The sequence below is a fragment of the Artemia franciscana genome, chromosome 5 (genome assembly GCF_032884065.1).
Source record: "Artemia franciscana chromosome 5, ASM3288406v1, whole genome shotgun sequence".
In the NCBI taxonomy this organism is placed as follows: domain Eukaryota; kingdom Metazoa; phylum Arthropoda; class Branchiopoda; order Anostraca; family Artemiidae; genus Artemia; species Artemia franciscana.
In genome coordinates this window covers 4,729,663-4,752,945 of record NC_088867.1, presented here as the reverse complement: position 1 = coordinate 4,752,945, position 23,283 = coordinate 4,729,663, and the positions used below count along the sequence as shown (strand labels likewise).

The following is a 23,283-nucleotide window of genomic DNA, read 5'->3' as shown; positions in this document are numbered from 1 at the left end:
AAGAGCGAAAAAAGATAACCTAATTTGATGGTAAATGAAAGGTAGTGACAACCCTGCCTCTATGTTTATGACTGCTATGTTGATAATAATTCTAAAATGTTCTGAAGGAGTGTTAGTTTAGACAGCCATTGTTTGGTAGAGCTTTGGCGATAAGAAATAGCACTGCCATATCAGTATAAATCTTGATAAAACTCTGAATTAAATTATTACAACAATTATGCTGATTTGTCTTACTGCAGATGTGTGAAAGACACTCAAGAATCTATCCTTGAACTTGGCAAAGAACATGATAAGAAAATTTACAGTGAACCTGAAGAAAAGAAGGGTAAGTTGATGCATCTCTTCTTTAATATGTACCCATGCACCTGTACAGGATGAGTCAGGGGGGAGGAGTTCCAATATCAAGAGTGTGGACAATAATCAATTTTCTATGGACTCGATTATACCCCCCTTCCCCTTCTTCATCTGCCAAAATCAATGTTTATGTATATTTTTGCATTTAGCTTTATTATATTAAATAAGCTTATTTTCTTATTTGTGTGGTAATACTTGTGATTGAGTATATTATTCCGGTTCCTTAATGGAATTTGTGAGTAACGAAATTAATGAATTTGTGATTAATGATCGTATTTTGTGAACCCCGATTCCTTTCTGTTTCTGGCTAGTGTTTGTTGCAGTTTCCAGGGGAAATTTTACACGGAGAAATTTGCTAGAAATCCTTTAGGAAATTCATTTTATATAGCTGAATTTTGCATGTGGAGATGTTGCGGCGGAATTGTCCGGAGAAAATTTTGAGCGAAGTCGGAATTGCCCAGTTTTTTCTCGTGGTGGAGGGGGAGATTTTCCGCCGAAGAAGTACTCTATTGGGGAATTTTTCGAAGGAATTAAACAGCCGAACCTTATTTGCGTGGATCCGGTTGAACCAGCGTTGCCATGGGAAAGCAAGTATATGACAACAAGCAAAGATAATTGGACGATGATGAAAATCGAAATATAATTAGTTAGTTTATATTTTAAAGGGGATGCAACAAGAGAGCTAAGCCAAAAATCTAAATTTGCATTTATGAACGTTACTATGAAATTTATTAATTATGGTAATGTAAAATAACTATAGTTCGCAAACCCTAACTAAAACCGGTGTCGGGGTAAGAGTCTCCCGTTCCGTTATAGCTCCTTATCAGTAATTATACATCCAATGGGAAGTTGAGGTTATGGGGACGCAATTAATGTTGACTGGGAATCCAATATTACATATTTGGATTGGTCCCCGTAAATAGGGGCAATTATCTTATAGCTCTTTGTTCTTGAAAGAAATGTTTAAAAAAAACCTTTGAAGAAAAAAAAATGAAATTTGAAACAGAAATGTGTAAAACTCCTCAGAAATATTTTTTTTATCTGCCTTATAATTTGCTGCATGGGTTACATAATTACTAAGTTGCACAATATCATTCTAAAAAGAGAAATGTTTTAATTAAAGTTATGAAGCAATATGCAGGTGTCTGCACAAGTATTTCTTTTTATCAGCCTTACGATCAATTGTGAAATTTAATAAAAGTTGAATTCAAACACTGATTGTAGAGGTCATTTGTGTGACTATGTATTGTGTCACTTGACTTTCAAAAATCACCATGTTAATTGTTTCTTTTCTAAGTATTTCTACAATCAAGAGATGGATACTTACTCAAGTCTCCTGGAGACTGCGATCAAGAGTGTAGGCTCTTTTTTTCGAATAAAAAAGACACAAACCCATAAGTGTCTTTAGAACGAAATGAGACTGAGATCTGATACTTTAACCACGTCAGAACAAAATGAATTTGCTCTGTCCAATTTAGTGCTGTTAGCTTTTTTTCTAACTTCAAAAGATGGCAAAAGGAATTGTCATATTAAACGTTTCATTTCTAAATATTTTTACAATCGAAAAGTGGAGAGACTCCAATTATAGACTTTTTTCGAATAAAAAAAGACAAAAAGCCACAAGTGTCTTCAGAACGCAATGACACTAAGATCTGATACTTCAACCACGTCAGAACAAAATGAAGCCCAAAAAGTTAATTTTTAGGCCAAACGTTCATACCCTCAGTGAGAGGCCTTTCGGATAAGTATGGACGTAGTAAGTTAGATCTAAGGTTGCAATGTGGGTCTTGCAGGGAACGGGTAGTGAATTATGCATTCATATTACAGAAACGGTGGGGTCATTGGTTTTTAGGTATCTAAGCCTTGACAATGAGATTTGATAGTTGAGTGAATCAATCAGTTAAGCGTGTTGAGTCTTGAGGTTGGTTTATCAATAGACTTCAATTTCTTAGCTATAAAAATGCCCTTTGTGAGAGGGACTAGTCTCTATTTCCCTTGTTTTCAAGGATGTGTAGGTATACAATTGTGTTGTTAACTATTCATTGCTATATACAGTGTTCGAGGTTTTGTAATTTATATCAATAGTCTTAAGCCTAAGATTTATTTCCATGTTTAGTGTTGGTTTTAGTCATTTTTTTTTTTTTGGCTTGTTTGATTCATGTCAATTTTTTTTTTAGTTCGAGAAAAACCCGGCAAGAAGATGGCACCTGTCTCACCCAAAGGCTCTGATAAGCGTTCTCCTGGTCGTACAGCTGATCTGATGAAGAAGAATAATAAAGGAGAGACTGCACTTCATATTGCTAGTATCTTGGTAAGTACATTCTCCCTCATAAGAAAACAGAAGGAAGAAGAACGATCCATGGCTGCAATTCAACTTTACGCAGTTTTTATCAATATGGCTCACTTCATACGCTGGAGGAATTTGTTGAGCCAAAAATCCTATATAGGCCCCCCCTAAAAAATAAATAAAATACTGGGTCTGTTGACTCTGAGAAAGCTTGTGCTATTTCTTGGAAACCTGTTAATATCTAACCCCAAGAGAACATAGTATATGACCCCCTGTATTTAAGTTTGTAAATAAAAGTGATACTCCAAACTAAGAACTATGTTTAACCATTCCTCCTTCCTCCTCAACGAAAAAGTGTAATTATTCTTTTCCATACCTTCAGCTAATTGGACGATTTTATAAATTAGTAATAAAGTCGACCATGCCCAAACAATAAAGAAAGCTTCTCAGTGTTAAATGATTAGGATTAATCATTTAACAATCAATCTAGTTTCACTTGCACCGTCCGTCTAAGGAAACATCTTACCACAGTTTAGCTTTATATTTGTGCGCGAAAGTTGGTTCTCCATGGTGAAAATGATATTGACTTATCCAGCTTTTTCCACTCTATTTTTGAGTTCCAGAATCGCTCCTGTTGAAGTCGTCGCTTCAAGCTTTCACGGATCACTACTAGACCAATAACTGACTGCAATCCGTGAATACGGCCGCTGGATTGCCGAATATGACTTCCCAGAAGTTTCAACGGACGTTCCTCTTTAGCAAAGGTTGTGCGCTTTCGGTTAAAAATTTTACTCCAAGTACCTCGAGATATTTCCAACAAAGTCTGTGGTTAAAAGTGAATATGACAAGCCATGGACTGCGCCCACTATTAAGGCCCTGGTCCGTGAACGCAGTTGTCTTGACTCGAGCGGCAAGAGAAAGCAGGGAGCGACCAAAAGAAACCTAATAGTTAACATGATCAGAAATACAAAATGCAAGTATGATCGTGAAAACTTGACCCCCTGCTCAGCACTGAACCTGCAAAGTGGCACCGCTCGGTCAAAGTGATGAGTGGAAATGTTTCAAAAACCAGTTTCAAGATATCTGACGATAATGGGTGAATGCTTTGGTCCAGTGATGTCAATGCATTTTTCACCTCAATTTGTACCACTTTTCCAGCCGTTCCCCCCCCCCCCCCCCAGGTGGAAGCCTCGTTTCTTGATGGTCGCCCCAACGAAGGCACAATAGCACTTCGTCAATTTGAGGCTTATAGCGAAATCAGGAAAGCAAAGACAAACGTCTCTCCATTCCCAGGCAAAATCCCTGTAAAGCTCATACGTGAATTTGCTTTGTTCCTAGACCTACCACTCTCGGTTCTTATAAACCAGTGCATTGCATCCGGGACATTTCCTAGAACGTGGAAAAAGGCCAATATCCGTGCAATTCCCAAATGACCCCGCCCAAGTCATGTGATGATTTACGACCAATCTCCCTAACGCCATGCCTAGCAAAAGTGACAGAATTGTTCATTTTGCAGCGGCTACTAGAGCAAGTAAGTGAGACTATTGGCAAATACCAATATGGCGGACTTCCAAAATTCGGGACGTCTATATACCTAATCAGAATGTACCATCAGATCCTGAAGTGGCTTGAAAAGCAGGGTTGTTCTGTCGACCTAGCAGCCATCAACTTTCACAAAGCTTTTGAGCTCCAATCACACCTAATGGCCTGCCAAAACCTGAAAAGAGTCGGTACTAAACGCCAAACGTTAGCCATTGTGCTCGATTTTCTGTCTGAAAGACAGCATAAAATATTTGCATTACACGAAGAGGACTGTTACTCAGAGTGGAGTAAAATAACATGCGGTGCCCCGCAAGGGACGAAACTGACAGGAATGAGGTCTCATGCCATCATCAACTACTTGCTGGTAAAACATAACGACATATGCAAATTTATCGCTCTTGCTCGCCTATCTTCTTCATTGCAATGTCTCCACCAAGCAATTCACAGAAATCTCTTTCGATCTACTAATTTCACAGTGCTCCGATACGAAATTGACTATTAACTCTGTTAAGTCAAAAATACTTAAACTGAATCCGCGAAAGAGAGACTTCTTTCCCCCCCCCTTAAAGCTCCTTTCGCTGTTGTTAGTGAGGTGAAAATACTTGATGTCACTTTCTCACAGGTTTGCACCTTTACTACCCATATTAATAGTGTGATCCTTTAAGCTAACGCATCTCTGCAAACCCTTTCAAAAATCCGTCGTTTCGGGTGCAACATCGACAGTTTTCTTTGGGCATACCTATGCTACGTACACCCCATACTTGAATTCGCATTTTCCTGTCTGGGACCCGTCAGTATTAAGAACTGCCTAGCTAATGCAGGAACTGGGGTCAGTCCAAAAACTAGCAATCGGGATCATCCTGAGTAATAATGACACTTCCTACCACGATGTCCTAGCAACCCTTGAACTCCAAAGTTTGGAACTCCGTTTGGGCGACCTTAGCCTAAGGTTTGACAAAATGCTGCTGTCTAACCCTGCTCAACACTTACTCCCAAAAGCCCCGACAGTCAGTCGTACGAGACAGAAGCTAAAACTTGTGCCTGTGCGTGCTCGGACAAACCACTACCAGAACTCTTTCGTCCCTTTTTTCTACGTCATTATATAATAGTAAAACATAACATGTTTTGTAGTCCAACATCAAATTAGCCATTTGAGCTACGATTGTTGTTTAAATATACCGTTATCTCACTCACTCTCTCTCTCTCTCTCTCTCTCTCTCTCTCTCTCTCTCTCTCTCTCTCTCTCTCTCTCTCTCTCTCTCTCTCTCTCTCTCTCTCTCTCTCTCTCTCTCTCTCTCTCTCTCTCTCTCTCTCTCTCTCTCTCTCTCTCTCTCCCTCTCCTCCTCTCTCTCTTTCTCTCTATTAATCCATGCGTTTTTATATGAGAAGTTTTGAGTTTGCTTAGGTATGAAGGGAGGGGGGATTCCTCTTGGATGAATTTGGCTGACTTGAATGGTCAACTCTAATTGTAGTATTTGCTGCAACATAGTCCCACTAGTATGCAATACAAGAGAAAACTTCAAAATTATTTTAATAACGTTATCTGTAACTGCTTTCTTCGAACGTTGTAGGAAACTCATTAACCTTTCAGAAGCCAAAATGATCAACTTCATTTATTAGAATAGCTGGCAAATGAAAAAAAAGATAGGTTACATTACTGGTTTGGTTAAGGTATATGAACCGTCTGGTAAAAAAAAGCATTTTCTCTTGGTATAATTTTTCTCCTTCCTTTTCTCTTTGTAATTTTATTTCTGGTTTCCGATGTTTCAGGCGATTTGCAAATTTTCTGAATATCATCGGAGCATTCTGTGACAGCATGAAGTTTTATTTGATTTTCGAGTGTTTCCTATTTCTTGTCAAATTTTGACTTTTGGGTCATTCCATGTCAAGTCAACCAGGTCATGTAACCCACCTCTTTAGATCTTGATGAAACTTGGCACAATTGTTGCATTTGCTATCCTATTGATAAATACCAAATTTTATTTCTCTATCTATTATAGTTTTTTTTTTCTACAAATTTTTTAATTTTCTTAATTTAACGTGATTTTAAGCCTCGGATTTCGTGTCTTGCAATGTAACTTGTAGCTTAAAAAATTAGTATCTTGAAAACTATTTGAGATATCACCATGAAACTTTGCATAATATTTAATAAATATATTTTAAATAAAGAAAAAATACATTCACTAAGCTATCTCAACTCCAAAAAATAATAAAAATATTATAATCAGAATTTTTTTTTATTTGTAAACCATTGTCAGGATTTACTAAAATTGCAATATCCCAGGTCTCAGACCTGGTAGAGTGTTCATATTTTTTTTACATACTCCTAGATACCTAGGCTAACAGATAATCAAAAAAGATATATGGCTTTTTCACATGTTTAGTTAATATTCCAAAAAGTAGAATATTATTAAGAAATTATAAATTTGCAGTTTACTTATATTTAATAAAAGTGAAACAAAATAAAAACTGAAGTCTAAGAATCACTATCTTTTACAGCAATTACTAGTTCTGCTTGTTATATTTTTTCCACTTCATCCAACACTCTTCTGTTTTTCTGATACACTCTTTTTTGAAGTAGCACATTCTGTCAGTGCTACTTGATTGCGGTGCATCAACTGCACTGATAATGTGCTCCAAAAGTATTATGCGCAAGTCTCCTCTTTGAGGCCAGTAAAAGCTGGCAGCAGGTCCTGGAGGGTGAAGAAAAAGAATTTCAGCATCTTCTTCTTCATGAAACACAGTTTTAATGAGTCCAAAGTACCACTTTCCATCATAGTTTGCAGCCACATAATCGTTTAAAGATGGTTGAATGCAGACCCAATCCATAGCAGAATCAAAAGAGAACATTAGAGTAGGATTAGGACTATCAGTAGTCCTCCTTATTTCAATTTCATTTGTATTTAATGGTTTAAAATAATGGAAACTTCTAGTACCGGGAATAGTCTTGGTGGTTGAAAATTGTGATGCTAACTCCAATCTGAAAGCTTCAGCATTTTTTTTTTTTTTTTTTGTCAATAAAGCGAAAGTTTATTTTTTCAATGTTGAATTTACAGAAGTCATAAACTGCAGTTGCTGTCTTGATTTGATTTTCATCTGAAAGTTGAAGGCTGGCTTTTCTCAAAATCCTCTTTACAGTTCCTCCCAAGCCATCACATTTTGATTTCCCATGGCTTGTTGCAAAGAATGAATGTTCGGCTTTCCTTCCAAAATCTTCATGATGGTTTGTTAGGTTTTTGAAACTATTTCTATTTTTGTATTGACCAGCACAGCCGTGAGTGAAATAATGAACTTGGTTTAGTTCGGGATGATTTTCTTTCAGCCATTTCGAAATTTCTTTTTGTATGGAATTCACAAGACAAGTGTCATGTTGTAAATCATCACTTATGAAACAATGGTTGGAAATTAAAACTTTATCATCCTTTTTCAAGTAGAGTCCCACTGGATGAATTGTGCATCCACCTCTGTTCCAGTGATAACTTTGAATTTCATTTTGAATGGTGTAAGAATAATTTTCACTGAAATCCATTACTACAATTGCTGTATTCAAAGGCGGATCTTCTTTCAGTTTTTTGAAAGTTTTAGACTGTGATTTTGTAATATATGAATGTGGGATTAGGTTTTCTGCATATTTGCTCAGTAAAGAAATAAAGCCTTCAACGCTGATTGATTGCTTAACCATTTCTGTCCTGTCAGTATTAACCCATTGGCTTATAATTATTTCTTCTTCTAAATCATAATCTTCGCTCAATTTTGCAGTTAAGTATTCGATCAGGGCATCATCGGACGGACAGTTGTCACAATGGCGTAGCATACACTCACTATTTTCAACATTACAAACCAACATCTTGATCAAATCTTTGTAACTTTCTTCAATTTTTACAGCATCTAGTAACAATTTCACATTCTGGTGTATGCTGCATACACATACTGTATGGGTACCTGCTGACACAGCAAGGACACACCACTTTGGTCTTATACTGCAAAATTTCAAGAGTCCTATTTTCAAGTCGGGGCATTCCCATTTAAAACAAGAGTAAAGCTCTCTCAAATTACTGAGAATAAGTCTTTTTTGCCTATAAATATTTCTTTTAATGCTCACTTTATCTTTTGCTCCAGGTAAAACTCATGAATTCTCATCACTTTGGTAAAAGTCTATGACTAGTTTAACTGTGTTTTCGGAGAGCGTGTTACCTTTTTTAGGGTCAGGGATAGCTAGGATACCTTTCTCTCGTTTAAGTTTTCTTGCTTGTTTTACCATATATTCGGTCACCTAAAATTCTGTAGCAACTTTTTTCTGGCTCCAAGATTCTGGCACCAAAGTCAGAATCTGGACTTTTTGGGATCTCCCAACAGGCATAAGTTTTTCTTTTAAAAGGCCCACAAGCCTATCAAAATCTTCTGCTTTTTCGATAAAATTTCTTTCGTCTTCTTTTTCATCTTCTGATGTTCCAATGTCATAATCTAGAGCTTTGGAGATTTTTTTCTTTACTTCTTTTGTTACTTTTTCAACTTTTCTTTTGTAATACAATCCCTTACTATGTGATGGCAAATTATGAAGTTTAATTGGAGTTAAATCCTAATCATCTAAGGCTGCATTTGTTTGTGAAAGGGAGACATTTCTAGATTCAAACGAATCCAATTCAATCATTAGTTCGTGATCAGATTCATTTTCAGTGATTTTAGTTTTTTCTTCACAGAAGTTTCGACATGAAGGGCATATCTTTTGTCCAGGTTTAATAAAAATATTTTTTTCACACAATTGTGTTGAAAAACTTAAAGATACATTTCTTAGTGGCTTTTTTATTGGCTTTTTGTGTTTTTTTAATGGATCTATGCATACTGTTTGATATTTTTCAAACACACTCAGAAAGTAGTAGCTGTGATGGGAACAAACATTTTTAAATTCAATTAAATCGATTCCAGATCTAAGTTGAATTAATTCTTTTTCTTCCTCGGTTAATTCTGACACAGGTTGTAATTTTTTGGAAGGTGTAAGGTTTTTTGGAAGGGGAGTTAAGGGCTGACATGGTGGAAAGGAGTTCCACAAATGGGATATATGCCGACAGGTCGGAAAAGAGTTCCGTACCTGAGAAAATAGTAGATAATAAAAGAATCAAATAATTTTTGAAAAAGATCGAATAATAATGTGAAAAAGCCATACATCTTTTTTGTTTATCTGTTAGCCTATGTATCTAGGAGTATTTAAAAAAAAATATGAACACTCTACCAGGTCTGAGACCTGAGATATTGCAATTTTAGTAAATCCCGACAATGGTTTACAAATAAAAAAAGAATTCTGATTATAATATTTTATTATTTTTTGGAGTTGAGATAGGTTAGTGAATGTATTTTTTCTCTATTTTAAATATATTAATTAAATATTATGCAAAGATTCATGGTGATATCTCAAATGGTTTTCAAGATATTAATTTTTTAAGCTACAAGTTACATTGCAGGATGCAAAATCCAAGGCCTAAAATCACGTTAAATTAAGAAAATTAAAGAATTTGTAGAAAAAAAACTATAAGAGATAGAGAAATAAAATTTGGTATTTATCAATAGGATAGCAAATGCAATAATTGTGCCAAGTTTCATCAAAATCTAAAGAGGTGGGTTTCAAATTAATTATTTACTGGGTGATTTAACATGGAATGACTCTTTTACTTTAAATAATTTGTCGTCTATGTATTAAATGGCATAGCTATCACTTATGCAATTATATTGAGGCTTCTTTTTAAGGGACAATTGGGCAAAGTAAACGATCTTCTCAATCAGGGTGCAAATCCCAACGTAAAAGACAACGCTGGATGGACACCTCTTGTAAGTATTGTATACATTGGAGTCATTATACTATACAAAATTAAAACAGCTAAGTAGTTGTAATGACGTTAAAATGCTACAGACACCAAATAATACTAATTAAAGTGGTCTTCATGGGTCTTTTCTTCATAGTCAGAATGCACCTTATGTAAATGGAGAAAAGAAAAAAATTATAGAATGCTATTGGAGGTAATGTGATGTGGCCATAGTAATATTGAAGCCTGGGCTCCACTCCAAACCTATTCAAATTACGACTGGTATGGTTGTGTCCTTATAACCAACCGAATTGTCCAGGGAAGAATAAAGCGCTCGTTGGAAATCTCTTTTTGACGTGTCTAATCACTTGTCACTTACATACATTACTACTCACAGACCACCGCGCTTGGCGCGAGGTTGGGAGAGGGAGAAAATCTATTAAGTATAAATGAACCGGTAACTTCATCTATACTCAAAACCGGCTTAATCTTTAAAGTGAGGCATCCTGATATCTTTTCTCATTTGAGATATGTCAACAATAATATATGAGAAGTAACCCTCCTAAAAATAAAGATCTTAGCGAAACTTCCAAAACGTGAAACTTAGGCTAGGAGATAAAATATTGGTACTTGTAAACTGTAAGAACCGTTCTATGTATCTTCTAAAATGCTAAACTGAACTGAACTGCAGAGAGAAACTTTTTACTTTTACCAGAGCTTTCTGCCTCATACTGCTTTCCCAATTGGGGATGCCATTGGGACTGAATGCTAAACTGAACTGAACTGCATAGAGAGAAACTTTTTACTTTTACCAGAGCTTTCTGCCTCATACTGCTTTCCCAATTGGGGATGCCATGGGAAATGCGCAAAACCACCTTATCAATCTAATCAAAGAGTATCCACCTTTTTTAACCCCACATCATCAAACGGTCAAAATTCGTTGTCTAGCCAGTGAGATGACTCATCCCCAGACGTGGGTTTTCAGACACAAACTAATTAGCAAATAAGCCAAAAAAAGGAAAAATGAGTTTAAAGAAGGTAAAAAAGGACAAAAGAACATTTTGCTAATAGTTAGGGCCATAAGTGAAAAATTGAGTTTAGAGAAAAAGTAATAATAATTTGCAAATAAAACATTTATCTGATAATTAGGGCCAGGGGCCCAACAAATGCCCGAATAGTCAATCATTTGCATTTATTTCACGGGAAATTTAAGTGATCATTCGGGATTTTACATGTAATATAGGATCCTGCCTTATTAAATACCCTATATGTAAGATTAGCCTAAACTCTATATGTAATAGAGAAATTTGTTAAATAGCCTAAATTAGATCTGCTTAAAAAGAAGTATTCTGCCACATTTGGCTATCAATTTTTATGATTATAGCATGAGGCTACTGTGCGAAGTCATTTGTCAGTTGTTGAGGCTCTCTTAGGCGCAGGAGCTCATCCAGACACTCCTGGTGGTGATTCATTAGAAACATCGTTGCATGAAGCAGCACTGGCCGGGCTTGTGTCTGTAGTGGAACTACTCAGGACTCATGGAGCTGATCCATCCGTACGAAATATACGGGGTAAAACTCCATTGTGAGTATTTCTGTCTTGTTTTTCTATTTTATTTATGTGTTCTTCTATCTGCCTTGATTAATATCTGTTTGACACTTATTCAAAGAATAATCCATTTTAGAGATTTATGCTTTATGCGATTTGTACGATTCTACCTTTATGTTTGTCTTTTCTTTATCTTTGATAAGAAAAAGATTTCATTGATAGCCTTAGATCAGGGATATCAAATACCCCTACTGATCATGATTGACCCTTGGAGCATTTATATGCCATCCCCCTGCCATCTTCAAATATTGCGATTTTTCAAAAATTTCCTTTAATATCCACTTTGCCGTTTTCAGGACCCCTTCCTCTACTCCTTGTAAGTGGTCCTTGATCTACATGGGAGAACTTCATTGGGAGTATTCATGATCCCTGTGTATGTTTTTTGGTGTCTTGCTTTTCTGTAGTTTAATTGTCTCAACATGAGCCGACAATTTTGGTTCTCTGTCGATTGCTAAGATCGAGCTTAATCCATCTACCTGATTAATTTTTTGAAATTTGCCAATTCATTTTTAAGACTGAAAAAACATGTTGAAAATATGCAAAAATAGGGAAAATTCCGTATTTTTAACCAAGTTTATGTCATTCATTGAGAAAAATCACAAATAATGTCATTATGTAATAGGTCTGCTTAGGACATTAGGTGGTCAATGTGGCTAATGACCTGGGTTAGGTCATTCTCAAAGAAAAGCGCAAGTGATGTAAATTCTGAGTTAGGTACGATCAGATCATTTGGTCAATGATCTGAATTAGGTTATTATCTAAGAAAAAGCTTAAGTAATATCAATTGGGATTAAGTCTGATTATTTCAGGTTGATGATCCTTTTAGAAAAAACATAAGTAATATCAATTGGGGCTAGGTCTGATTATGTAATTAAGTTGGGTTAGGTGTTTTTTTTGCTCTTTGAAACATCTGGGGTAGATCTGATCTGGCTATTAAGTTGATAACCTGGGTTAGGTCATTCTTTTAGAAAAAGCATAAGTAATATCAATTGGGGTTAGGTCTGATTATGTCGTTGGGTTTTATGACCTGGGTTAGGTCATTCTTTTAGAAAAGGCTCAATGCAAATTGGGGTTAAGTCTGATTATGTCTGTGGTTGAAGACTTTGGTTTGTTCATTCTCTTTGAAAAAGCTGGATTAGGTCTGATCCGGCTATTAAGTTGATGACCTGGGTTAGGTCATCAACATTCTATTAAAAAAAAAGTGTAAGTAATATCAATTGGGATAAGGTCTGTGTATGTCATTTAGTTGATGACCTGGGCCAGGTCCTTTTCTCTGAAAAAATTGGTTTAGGTCTGATCAGGCTATTAAGTTGATGACCTGGGTTATGTCATTCTTTTGGAAAAAGCATTAGTAATATTTGACCCTAAAAAACTGACCCATTTCTGTGGTTGCTTGAATTATACCCTTGACCGATCATTAGGTCCATGACCTTGGTTTGGACATTTTCCAAGAACAAGCATAAGTAATATCAATTTTGAATTAGTGTTCTGATTCTAACGAATCTATTAATAGAAGTATTTTGTCCTTTTGGTAGAATTTCTGGCTTTAGACTGGTCGGAACATGAATCTTGTAAAAAAAAATCCATGTAAGTTTTCAAAATTATTTTGTCATCGTTTTTAGGTATTTTGCTCATATTTGGTAATACGTCCATATCGTGTCCTAGGCTATCGCATCCATATACGCCCACAACAACTAGGCTATGAGAAATATACAGATGTAGAATTTCAAATTTATAATTAGTTTATTTGAAAAATCCAATAATTAAATTCATCTCCCTGGTAGAATTGTTTATTTTTTGTTTGAGCATGTCCAAACAGGATGCTTGGCTTTTGGAGCTGTAATCTGGTAATTGTGGTATCAGTTACGTGTTTGAATAACAAAATAAGCAAATAAACACGACTCCCTGACCACTCTTCTCGGACAAAATGCAAAATTTCTCATTTTTGCATATGAAGATTTGCAACCTGTGCGATAGGGTTCTGTTCTATGATATGCTATCTTTGATGGTGTAATTATCACCCACCCTTTTTGGGGGGTTTTTGGCCCTTTTCCAAAAATCCGGTAAATTCTCTCGGGCTCGTTTATTTTTTAGTTACCCTTGAATTTAGTAAACAAAATCAAAGTCCCCATGAAGCGCTGATATATTTTGTTATATACTAGACATAAATTGTTATCAAAACTCTAGTTTTAAAGTGTCGGTTATTATTAGTGCGATTTACCGTTCGTTACCACCAGCTGTTTGAGTGTAATTATTTTTAAAAGGCCCTCATTATTAACTTGATAATAAAGAATGATTAGTGTAATACAGTACTGTTATGTACTGTTATGTAAAGTACTGTTATGTATTTAAATTTACATATTTAAATTTACTTCAGCGTTACCGTTACTTTAATCTGACGTTTATTTACTTTAACGGTAGGTATTTGTGTTGCGATAGCAACACCTTGGTTTTTCCTTTTTTTTTTTTTTTTTTTTTTCTTTTTTTTTTCTATGCCGCCGATGTCGGCTTATTCCTGGAAACTGGTAAGGGTCTAACTTGTGCTGTTTTTATGGAAAGTGTGGACCTCAGGCCAGATTGGTGAATATGGCATTACATTTTGGAAAGCTCCGCAGAACTCTTGCCTGGGGCCAAAAAGGATGGTTTTTGCTTGTCCACGAGCCAGAGCCTATGGTGTGTGAAGTGAAGTGGAGTTATATAGTCTATGTCAGAGAGGAGTATCTGAAGTTGTGCAGCCAAGCTTTCGTTTCATCAAACCATGTTTCTGCTTTCGAGTGGAAATCCACGTTCTAGCAGGCAAGCAGGCACGCACAACTATCAAATTGAAGATGGACTAAAATCTATAAGTGTTAAATATATGCGGCAGTTACCCGGCCCCACAGCCAATATATCTTCTTTGAGTGGTATATAGAAAAATTTACAGAAGCAAAGAAGCGGCATTTTCCCACGGGTCCGAAAGTGCTGCCGTGATTTTGGCTGGGTTTATCATTTGTATTTTCGGACTTGGGATTCAGGTAGAGAAATATTATCAGATGTACCTCTTAAACTTTAAAACTTCTGTCATTGCTAAAGAAATTGGAGCCTATCCTTTAATCCTTTCTAAGTGGTGACGTTAGAAAGTTGGCCTACGGCAAAAAAAATCAACTTTTGAACTAAGACAGATAGAACTTTTTTTCGATGGCAATCAAAAGCTCTTGATGAGCTGATCAAAGTATATGTCATCCATTTTTTGATACAAAATTCCTTCATGAGATAAACTAGTTTGAAAGTTTCAAGGGGTTGACAAATTCAGTAGTAGGGTACACTGAAACCAAAAATAAGCCGATACCAATTGTGAGACATGTAGGAGACTTGTAAGGAAAGGTCAGCTGTTAGCTCATAAGCATATTCGGCAGTTTCCTGTTTCCAGTGTATTTGATGATAAGACCGAGTTGGTTCCAGTGGTAAGATATGTAGGGGACTTGTAAGTAATAATTGTCTGTTAGGCTACAGTCATCTTTAGTGAAGAGGGGTTTGTAACTTTTGCTAGTTGGTGCAGCCTACCCATACTCACTGTAACCTAGAATTAAGTGTTTACGCAAGGGCACAAACGATTACGTAAAACCACGAGGCAGTTTCGTAATAATTAATAGAGTGTCATCTATGGTATTTTGATCCTAAAAAGTTACGGATAGCTTTATAATACCGACTAGATTATATAAGATATTATTCCAAGTCTTGATCCGTCACGATGTCTATGATTGAAAAGGATAAAGTTCAACTGGCTGCAAAGTCAATTTAGTCCCTTCTTTCGATATTCTTTTGTTATTGTTGTTTTTTCAACGCTGAGGAATAGCCTTTGATCATGTGATTACTGATCGCGTTCTTCTTTGAACATAACGTCTTAAAAGCTTCGATAGCCTGACAACTTCAGCGTTTTAATCGATAGCAAAGAAACAAAACCAAAGTGTTGCTTTCGCAACGCTTTATTCGGCGAAGACGGACAAAGGTTGCCGCAACACTTCACGTTGCTCAGGCAACGTGGATCTAGTTTAAATTTACTTCAGTGTTCAAAATTTAGTTCAACTTTGTTATTTTCATAGTTTTCCATTGCGCCAGATTAACACTGAAGGTGAAACTAGAGAGCAAATGTTTTTTTTTTTATTTTAGAATTTTAGTTTTACTTTGCCCGGTACCAGTTAAGCTAGGACCCAGTTTTGAATTTCAAGTTTGGCAAAAAATGGGTTTTGGTTCTGTAATCACTTTCTGGTCAGAAAAGAAGATGAGAACTTTTAGCCTTCTTAGCATTACTTCTTAGAAAATAAAACAGGATGGTAACATTGTTTCAATTGTACACTCGTGGCTTTTGAGACTCTCGGGGGGGGGGTTGTTTTTATTGTAAAGTCGATCTTGAGTATTTAAAAAGCTATCATATATGAAGATAAATGAATTTATTTTTTTAAGAATATGATGGCAATAAAAGTTAGCAGTGTCTGTGGTATGTTCTTTAGCTAAAGTTTTTTTTTTTCAAAAAAATTCAAGATTCTTAACCATTAATCATTTTAAGTGTGCATTGTTGGGAGGTCAGCTCTGTTTTTGTCGTTTCTTTAATTAATTTTTGAATTAAACTTGTTACAAAGAAATTTCTATAAATATATTTTTTAAAGAAGTTGTTTAATTGAAAGAACTAAAATTTTTGCCTTTTTTAAGAACGTATACCAGATAATGATTGGCTGATCCAGGGGGGAGGCGCCAAGTTTTTTCTGGCGCCCTCATTCCGTGTTTTTGTTCTGTTTTTCACCCTTTTTAATGGGGAGGAAGAACGCTCCTGGACTTAGATTATGCTGATGATTTAAGCATATTAGATGAAAGTGTGAGCAAAAAAGTGTGATATTCAAAAAGTTGAGTACCCTTTTTAAAAAATAAACTTGTCATTTTGATCAATTATTGGCACTCTTGTCACGTCCCCTCCCCTTCCAAGGTTTTGCTCTAAATCACCCTTTGCCTATTTACCCAAGTTTATCATTATCAAACACATTAAACACAATTTATCATTATAAAATATGAAATTTTGAATGTGAAAAATATTTAGCACGTAAACTAGTGTGCGAACCTCTGTAGAAAAGCACTATCTGTGATATCAGTGAGACCTTTGAGCTAGGGGGAAAAGGATTGGTGAGATACCACAGAAACCTAGGGACTTTGTCATAACCTGCATTAGTTTGATGTAGGTTTTATTTTCTTTTGGTTTTTTTTTTTAGGGATTTCTTTCCCTCTCCCCTTCAGAATGAATCCTACCCTTTGCCGAACTTCGTTATTCAAATGTCTCTTAATAATAGACTCATTGGATATTTCTCTATCCGAAAAAAACATTCTTTTTTTGTAGCTTTTATTTATGTAGTGTAAAACTTTCTGAGTTACTGTAAAGCTAGATTTTTAGAGCATGAACTTAAAAGAATTGTCTTTTTATTTATTCTTAGATTATTTTTTTTCCTTTTAGGGATTATGCTCAAAGTGAGGTAGTTAAAGTGGCCATGAAGAAAAATGTTATCTCAAAACAGTATCTAGCATGGAGGCCTGCCTTTTACGACGCTTATTCAACCTTAGTATGTTTTCATCAACTCAGCAAAACTGATCAGAAGGAGTTGAATAGCCTTTGTTCCTCCCTACAAGTAAAAACTGCTGCAAGTTTCAGGTTAGTAACTCGTTTAGACTCCAAAAGTTGAATTTAGATCTTGAAAATCTAGCGATATACCAACGATTGTGTATATAGCATTCCTCTATAACCTTCTAAGCGTGCAAAAAAAAATTGTAAAGGAATTAGAATTCAAACGGGATTTTTCTTACGGTTATGTATCAAAAGGTGTGGATCCATCCCAGACCCCCGATTGAGTACGGATACACAGTACCGTCTATGACTATTGACCTATTGTTGATTATTTTCTATAAAAATTAGACGAGATGGCTTAATAATTAGGCTGACGAAAAGATATTAATAAGCGAATCCAACCCTTTTTCTTCCCACGGTGGTTGGACTACATGACCACCGGAAAAACACTCACTTTGTGTGAATTCTTGTCTACATCTAGGGTATCTTTTCGCTAGATGTACAAAAAAAACTAGAGTTCAAGGCCCTCGGCCCTTATTCCTCCCCCGCAGAGGCTAAAAAGTCTTGGACCCTGAAAATGCATAAATAGGACATTGAATGCCACTTTTTACCAAGTGTGGTCAAACAACTCGTAGATACCCTAGCCCCCTCACCCTCCCTTCAAATTCAGACCCTTTAGGAACCCCGTTCTCTCAAAAGAAAAAAATGACATTAATTTTTTAGTGAGATCCAAAAACCCTGCCTAGTAGGTGTCCTGATAGATAGAATTTAAGGACCTCATCTCCCTAGTAAGGTTGGATCTTGTTCGAACCCCGAAAAGGTAAAGTGTTGTTTGTTCTAGCAAATTTTGCTAAAAATATAAAATCTATTTTGGTCGATGCACTGGGAGGAGACCCTCCTCCCCAACAGGATTGGTAGAATTGGTTTTGGAACTGGAAAAACGATAAGTTAAAGACTAACTCTTGCTCTTAATCTAGGTTGAGTTTGGCTGAGATCTGACATCCTTTTTGAAAGAATGTCTGAGCCACAATAAGGTTTCCATTAATCCTCCCCTACAATGGTCGAATTGATTCCTGCCTTTAAAAGGCGCATAAGGCATTTACTACGAAGTTTTGGTGAGATCTGAAAAAGCTCTTCTATATATTGATACGTAGACTCGAGTTTAGTTTATTTTTGGCCCTGGTGGCCATGAAGCCTAACTAGGATAATAGGCTCCAAAAGTTGAAATTAGATCTTGGGGATCTAGCGATATACCAGCGATTGTGTATATAGTATTTCTCTATATCCTTCTAAAGGTGCAACAAAAAATAGTAAAGGAATTAGAATTTAAATGGAATTTATCTTATGGATATGGATCACAAGGTGTGGATCCATCCCAGCCGCCTGATTGAGTACGGATACACAGTACCGTCTATGGCTATTGACCCATTGTTGATTATTTTGTATAAAAAATTCTAAGAAGTGGCCTAATAATTAGGCTGACAAAAAGATATTCATGCGCTAATCCAACTCCACTCTTTCCCACGGAGGTTGGACTGCATGACAACCGGAAAAACACTGACTTTGTGTGAATTCTTGTCTACATCTGGAGTAACTTTTCGCTAGATGTACTAAAAACAAGAATTCAGGAGCCTCCTCCCTTATTCCTCCCCCAAAGAGGCTAAAAAAGTGCTGGACTCTGAAAAAGCATAAATAGGACATTGATTGCCACTTTTTTACCAAGTGTGGTCCAACAACTTGTTTCATAGATACCCCAGCTCCCCTCACCCTCCCATGGAATTCCGACTCTTAAGGAACCCCTTTCTCTCAAAAGAAAAAAAGGACATCAATTTTTGATGAAAACCAAAAACCCTGCCTAGTAGGTGTCCTGATAGATAGAATTTAAGGACCTCATCTCCCTAGTAAGGTTGGATCTTGTTTGAACCCTGAAAAGGTAAAGCTTGGTTTGTTCTACTAAATTTTCTTAAAGACAGAAAATCCATTTTGGTCGATGAACTTGGAGGAGGCCTTCCCTCCCAACATGATTCTTATGGAACTGAAAAAAACGACAAGTTGGACACTAACTCTTGCTCTTACTCACAGCTGAGTTTGGCTGAGATCCGACAACCTTTTCGGAAGGATATCTGTGCCACAATAAGGTTTCCATAAATCCTCCCCTACAGAGGTCGAATTGGTTCCTGCCTTTAAAAGGCGCAAAAGGCATTTACTACGAAGTTTGGGTGAGATCCGAAAAAAATCTTCAGGGTATTGATACTAAAGTGAATTTATTTTATTTTTGGCCTTGGTGCCCATGAAGCCTAACTAGGATAGTAGCTATAACTTGGTAATAAGTTTCAGTTCGATAGTTGGGCTAGGCTGGTATGCAGAAAAAAGGCTAGTTGTAAAAATATGTATACCAGTACACATACTTGTTCGTTCTCAGAAAATTGTTGTTTCTTCTTTATTGACCCGTTGTAAAACCAAAAAAAAAAAGAAAACGAATATTTCTAATTATTTTTTAAGGAAAAATTTTCCTTAAAAGTATCGCTCACTGCTTTTTTTTCTCACATATAAGTTTGAGTTTTCTTCTATCAGTTGTCCATACTCTCTCACTTACAGGCCATAATTTATGCATAGGGCCCGGCAAAGGGGTGCACAATGCCCAGGGGCGCAAAAAAATCCATCGATTTTTTTTTTCTTAACGAAAACTGCACTTTGCTGCCTATTGCTACGCTGTCTATTCACAGAAAGTTGATTTTAAAACAATAAAGGAATTCCTTAGCCGCTTACAAACTGTCAGATGTCTCACGGGAATGGCAGCTGTGGCAGGTGTGATACAACCTCTCTCTCACATCGCTTTTGACTCATCACGCATCAGTTGCCTTCTGTTCAGGGCTTCCACTATACACGAATTTTAGGGGATTTACCGGTAAATCTCTGTGTCTCCCCGAAAAAAATTTTTTGCCTAGGGGTGCCAAAGATTTAAGTCCGGCATAGCTTACTTAACCTTTAATTGTTTGAAAACAAGTACGACATCTGATCTTATCGATGTTGATAAATTCAACGCTGTATCCAGAGGAGAAGTAGACGGTCTCTTGGTCAGAACTACTCTACAAAATTGATGGCAATCGCATACAAATGCGATAGTTGTATAAAACACGTACTTTTTGGTTATGCAATGGCTGTATAAAACTTCCTTTGTAGTTTGTGGGGTGAGGGGTATTTTATATGCTTAATGCTTAGCTTGTTTTGACTTGTAATTTTACTACTTTATGTTACGTTTTTAGTGATAAAGTGACCCACTTAGTTGTCCGAGCAAGTCATGGTTGTGTTGAAGCTTCAGTCGAGATCTATATAGCCATTGCGAAAGGTCTGTGGATTGTTGAAGAATCGTGTAAGTTATTTTTTCTCTTTTTTGTGTGATGCTCACTTACAGCTGTGCATAAAGAGAATTCATTAAAAATGACAATAATACTCTTTGTCATCCTTTGAGCCCTTTAATGTTTTTGTTGTTATAGTAATAATAATATAGTTAGTATAATAATATAGTTAGTAATATAATTAGTAATAATATATAATATACAAAAAAAAACTTATAGCCATATAATATAGTTAGAATATAGTCAAAATATTGTTAGTAATAATAATATTGTATAGTAATAATAATATAGTTAATAATAAGTTATAGTAATATAGTAATAATCAATAGAGTACAAAGGGCGTCAAAACGAAAATATTTTGTGTCCTCTGGACCCATCTTAGATCCATTTATACATGGAAAACCGAGATTTTGTACGGTTTTCCCTATAGCTATTTAAATACTATCGAGTTTTTTGGGCAGTACCAAATTTTCGTCAGCGTTGCCACGTCCAACCGTTAAGGAGTGAAGCTTTGAATATATTGGGTTGGAAGATGAGCGTTCGTAGCTGTATTGGCCTCAAGTACAATGAATACTACAGTGAGTTGTAAAAATGAATTTAAACTGTATTGGTGGTAGATGGAACTTTTCAGTTTAACTATTTTTGCTATGATAATGGATCTACTGATACAATTTTTATACTTAAAATACAATAATGTTTTTAGCTGCTTTTCTCTCAAGATATCGTCATCTATTCCTCTCTATTAATAAGGCTTAGATAAGAAGGCAGAAGTAAAATATTCCTCGGAATCTTTAGGGTTAATACCCCAAATGAAAGATATAACTTGTAGAATGCATAGAAATTAAAGTTGTTCTGCGTGAGATGATCGCTCAGAATTTGAAAATAGTACTTTGGGTTGTTTTACTAGGCTAAATATTTAAAATGCTTGCAAGTTAAAGGAATCGTGAATATCAACTAGCTAATTTGTTTTTTCGCTCTTATATATTTGTGACTCTTGTATGAAAAATAATGTTTTCCCATATTGTCCTAAAGTATCTAATACTTTATCCTTATTTAAAAACGTAATAAAGACAATCCAAACAACTATCCAAAAAAAGGTAAATGACATGGCGTTGGGCTATACAGCCCCTAACTGCGGTTCTGATTTCTGTTTCATGACCCTTCAGCCTGCAAGTCCAATAAGGAGCCAGCCATCCTGGGCTTTTGCGTACCTTTCCTGTTTACCTTCCTCGGATTCCTCCAGATACCCATTTGGAGGCGAGGCGACTCTGGTTAAGCTTATAAAGTCATGCCACTAACTCCCACTCTAAACCAAATACTCAGTAAAACCAGGACTCGAATCCTTGTTCTCATGGACGAAGGATTTCAAGTCCAGTGTGCCAACCACTCGGCTAGGATGGCTCAAACAACTATAGACCTGTTGCTATTTTATCAACTGCTTCTAAAGTTTTGAAAAGATAATCAAAAGTAGACTTTCATTTTTGACATCTAGTAAGTTTTTTCTCAAACTCACTATGGAGATTTAGTGATAAATCAACGGAGCAACTACTACTACCGCTAACAACTCACCGCAGCACCGAGCCACCTGAGGCCAACACAGCTACGCACGCTCCTCCAAAGTATCTCTCTCTACACCCTCCCAGGAAGTTCCCATTTCCTTTAAATCTTTCTGTATGACTTCCTCCCATCCCAATCGCTGAAAACATGCTTTCTGTTTAGCGCTAGACGGTTGACCGAAAAGGACGATCTTCGGCAATCTGTAATCCCTCATCCGCAAAATGTACCCTAGCCATCTCAACCTTTGTCTCATTATAGCCTTAGAAAGCGGGAATGAACCACACTTTTTGTAAAGCCTACTGTTTAAAATACGGTCACTCAGCCAGGTGCCCAGAACAATCTGTTGGCAATTTCTTAGGAAAACATCTAGTAAATCTTCATCATCTTTTCGGAGAGCCCATATTAACTTTTGAAAAATCACCCTGAGCCTAGGCTATTCTATTTTTAACATCTTCACTGCTTCCACTCTCTTTACTAATAATACTACCAAAGTAAGTGAAGCTGTCCACCTGATCAATCGTTTCGCTACCCAGCGTCACCTTTTCATCTTCACTTATTCCTAGCCTAAGTTCTGGAGAGTTTTTCCTTCCCATTTGATTCTATGGTCTCCCATTGCCTTTCCTGTGCTCCTTAAAACAAAATCCCAAGATGATCCATATAAAGGCAGACAGAACACAGCCCTGCTTAACTCCTGATTTAATACGAAACCAGCCTCTAACCTCATTTCCTACCTTAACTGAAGCAGTGTAATTCTCGTACATAGCACTATTCATTTTACTGTATTTATCTGGTACACCTGACAAGGATAAGATCTTCACTAAAGCTCTTCTATCAACAGAATCGAATGATTGCTCATAATCTATAAAACTGAGGACCAAAGATGTTTGATGGCTCAGGCACTTCTCAATTATTGACCTAAGAGTAAGAATTTGGCCGACACATCCTCTAACTTTTCTGAAACCGCACTGTTCTTCTCTTATAACTTTGTCTGCCGCATCTCTCAGTCTAAAAATTATCATATTACTAAGTAATTTGCTACCTACAAAGACCAGACTTATGCCTCGATAATTACCACACTCACTCTTATCACCTTTCTTATACAGTGGTTTAATTTAAGGTTTTCCTAAAATCACTATGTACTTCCCATTTTTGAACATCATTCATAATCTTCAATAATTTATTTCTAACCTC

General features: G+C 36.3%; 2 protein-coding genes across 2 annotated transcripts in view; one reads left to right on the top strand and one right to left on the bottom strand.

Moving 5' to 3' along the window:
- The window catches only part of LOC136026906 (BRCA1-associated RING domain protein 1-like), a 128,245-nt gene that overhangs the window by 11,636 nt on the left and 93,326 nt on the right, over nucleotides 1-23,283 (top strand). The window contains exons 3-8 of the mRNA XM_065703728.1: nucleotides 240-325; nucleotides 2,532-2,665; nucleotides 9,926-10,006; nucleotides 11,366-11,565; nucleotides 17,069-17,263; nucleotides 20,443-20,549. Of these exons, the coding sequence (XP_065559800.1) occupies nucleotides 240-325; nucleotides 2,532-2,665; nucleotides 9,926-10,006; nucleotides 11,366-11,565; nucleotides 17,069-17,263; nucleotides 20,443-20,549 (803 nt within the window). The remainder of the gene's footprint in view (nucleotides 1-239; nucleotides 326-2,531; nucleotides 2,666-9,925; nucleotides 10,007-11,365; nucleotides 11,566-17,068; nucleotides 17,264-20,442; nucleotides 20,550-23,283) is intronic.
- LOC136026907 (uncharacterized) overlaps nucleotides 1-23,283 on the bottom strand; it is a 144,903-nt gene that overhangs the window by 98,421 nt on the left and 23,199 nt on the right. The gene's annotated exons all lie outside the window — the stretch shown is intronic.